Source organism: Sycon ciliatum, chromosome 7 (genome assembly GCF_964019385.1).
Source record: "Sycon ciliatum chromosome 7, ocSycCili1.1, whole genome shotgun sequence".
Lineage (NCBI taxonomy): Eukaryota > Metazoa > Porifera > Calcarea > Leucosolenida > Sycettidae > Sycon > Sycon ciliatum.
Genome location: NC_088649.1, coordinates 4034028 through 4036397, shown reverse-complemented (window position 1 = coordinate 4036397; position 2370 = coordinate 4034028). Strand labels below are relative to the sequence as shown.

Genomic DNA, 2370 nt, shown 5'->3' with positions numbered 1-2370 from the left:
TATCGCAGACAAAATTGTCCGCAACGCTGGTCAAACGATCCCACATAATCATTCTACAGGCAGTAGCAGTAGTATAGTTGCACCTCTAACTTCTAAGAACAATACTTTTTCAATTTGTTGAGTCCGTAGCGGTTCTTGGTTCTGATCGCACTGCGAGTGTTTGCCTCACAAGACTATTGGAGGACTCCTGGGCCAGGGGTGAGTTGACGAGTGGAGTGATCGGCCAGTTGAGCGTGAGTTCGTTAGCTGGCTTCCTAGATCCTAAGTCCTATCGCCAGGGCCCAGTACTAGCAGTAGGGACTGGGCAGTGCCGGGTAGCATGGAACCGGCAGCGAAGCGAACCCAATCCTATGCTGATGACGGTGATGGTGTCGGTGAGCGGGCATCACCGGTGCCGGTAGTTCCCACTGAGCCACCTGAGTCCTGTGTGTTCACGGTCGACCCATCCTGCGACGGCCTGAGTAGCGCTGCGCTCGCGCATTACCAGCGTTACGGATTCGTCGTGCTGCGTCAGCTGATTGGCGGCGACGAGGCGGACGAAGTGCGTGAGGAGGTAAGGAGGAGGCGGAGCTAGGGGGAGGGCGGATAGTCCCCGGTTTTAGAGAGTGTCCAGAATGACCTAACTACGACTATAACCAAGAGTACATAACCCCCCAGAGTGTGCAACGCCTGATCCAGCTCTGCATAGGGTCTTTGATCGAGCGTAATCGGATTTTTGGGTCATAATACTGTACACATTTGAGGGGAACCCGGGGAGTCGCGGGGACTCTCGGATCAAAACAACGGGGCCCTGCCTCGAGACCGGCCTTGCGCTAGCGTGGAGTGTACGCGTGCCATCAGAAGATCCGACTACGCTCGACCAAGACCCTATGCAGAGCTGTACCAGGCAATCCACACTCTGGGGGGGGGGGGGGGTGGGGGGGGGGGTTGTATTGTACTCTTGCTATAACTGGTCTCACATTGCCAGTGACCGTCCCATACAGTCGTGTTACAGTGTGGGGTGGTCTATCGGTCATGATGGGCCATTCTTGATTGAAACATTTCTTACTCACAGCAGAGAAATGGTGGTAAACAGTAACAAAACATTTTTTAAACACACATGCACACACATGCACTGCGGCACGCGCACACACACACACACATACACACACATCGTGACACCGTGCAAAATGAATACCTGCCTGTCCACACAGCGCCGCTCTCTGAGCTGCAAAGGGCTGGCAGTGCTCCTTGTCCCACACTCACCTGACTACAGTCATCAGTTTGCACCTGGTGCCTGGCCGTAAAACCATTGCGCACACATGTTGTTTGTCTGTGCACATGAATTTGAAGATACCGTACTCGGGGAGAGTTGTGGGGTGCTCGTCACAGTGCTCCACGTACCTAAGAGCAGAGCCCAATGCATGTACCGTATTTCCTCGATTATAAGTCGCACTCGATTATAAGTCGCACTGCCATCTTCAGGTTTGAGCAATATTGGCTTGATATTATATTGATTTCAGTAGTATGTCACACTCGATTGTAAGTCACACCCCCATTTTTACCCTTGGATTTTAATGTAAAAAGGTGCGACTTATATTCGGGAATATACGGTACTGTCAGCCTACACAAGAGAGATTGGAAGCTGTGTCGCAACTCCGAGTCTCACGCACTACTACGATCATCAGGCGGCATGGCTGATTGCTCCAAAACGGGCAGCCTGAACACATACATACTTACTGTAAGTCTACAAATTTTTTCATTCACTTTTTGAATTTCGCGGCCTCCCAGGGCTAAAACACATTTCGGCCGCATTAAATGTTCGGCCTGTGTTGCTGCTGTCTGTGTATACACCGTCACACTGAACCTTCCAAAACAAAATTACGGCCGCAACAGAATTTTGGCCAAAAACGCCCCGGCTGAAAATTGCCGAAAATAAATATGCGCCGAATGTTTGTTTTAAAGCTTACAGTAGGTGCAGAGCCCAATACAGTCGTCCCTCTCTAATCCGGCACTTTATAATCCAGCACCCTCGATAAACCAGCACAATTTTCAGTAGCCAAAATGTCCTCTTCATGCACATTGCAGCAGTAAATCAGATTTGTTAATCCAGCACCCTCCCTAATCCAGCAGATTTTCGTGGCACAAATGGTGCCGGATTATAGAGGGACCACTGTACATGTACGAAGTACCGTATTTCCCCGATTATAAGTCGCACCTTTTTACATTAAAATTCAAGGGTAAAAAAGGGGGTGCGACTTACAATCGACCATGACTTACTACTGAAGTGAATATCAAAACAATAATGGCTCCAGCCTGAAAATGGGGGCGCGACTTATAATCGGGGAAATATGGTACATGTGCACACAAATTTTAAAAGAAGGAAACACA

General features: G+C 49.6%; 1 protein-coding gene across 3 annotated transcripts in view; it reads left to right on the top strand.

Annotated features, from left to right (window-relative positions):
- Positions 1 to 2370, top strand: part of LOC135820773 (uncharacterized) — a 13506-nt gene continuing 11136 nt past the window's right edge. For 2 of the 3 annotated variants that reach the window (XM_065333807.1, XM_065333808.1), the window contains exon 1: positions 1 to 553. In XM_065333807.1, coding sequence (XP_065189879.1) covers positions 320 to 553 — 234 coding nt within the window. In that variant the 5' untranslated portion in view covers positions 1 to 319. The remainder of the gene's footprint in view (positions 554 to 2370) is intronic. The other variant, XM_065333806.1, reaches the window with a different exon arrangement.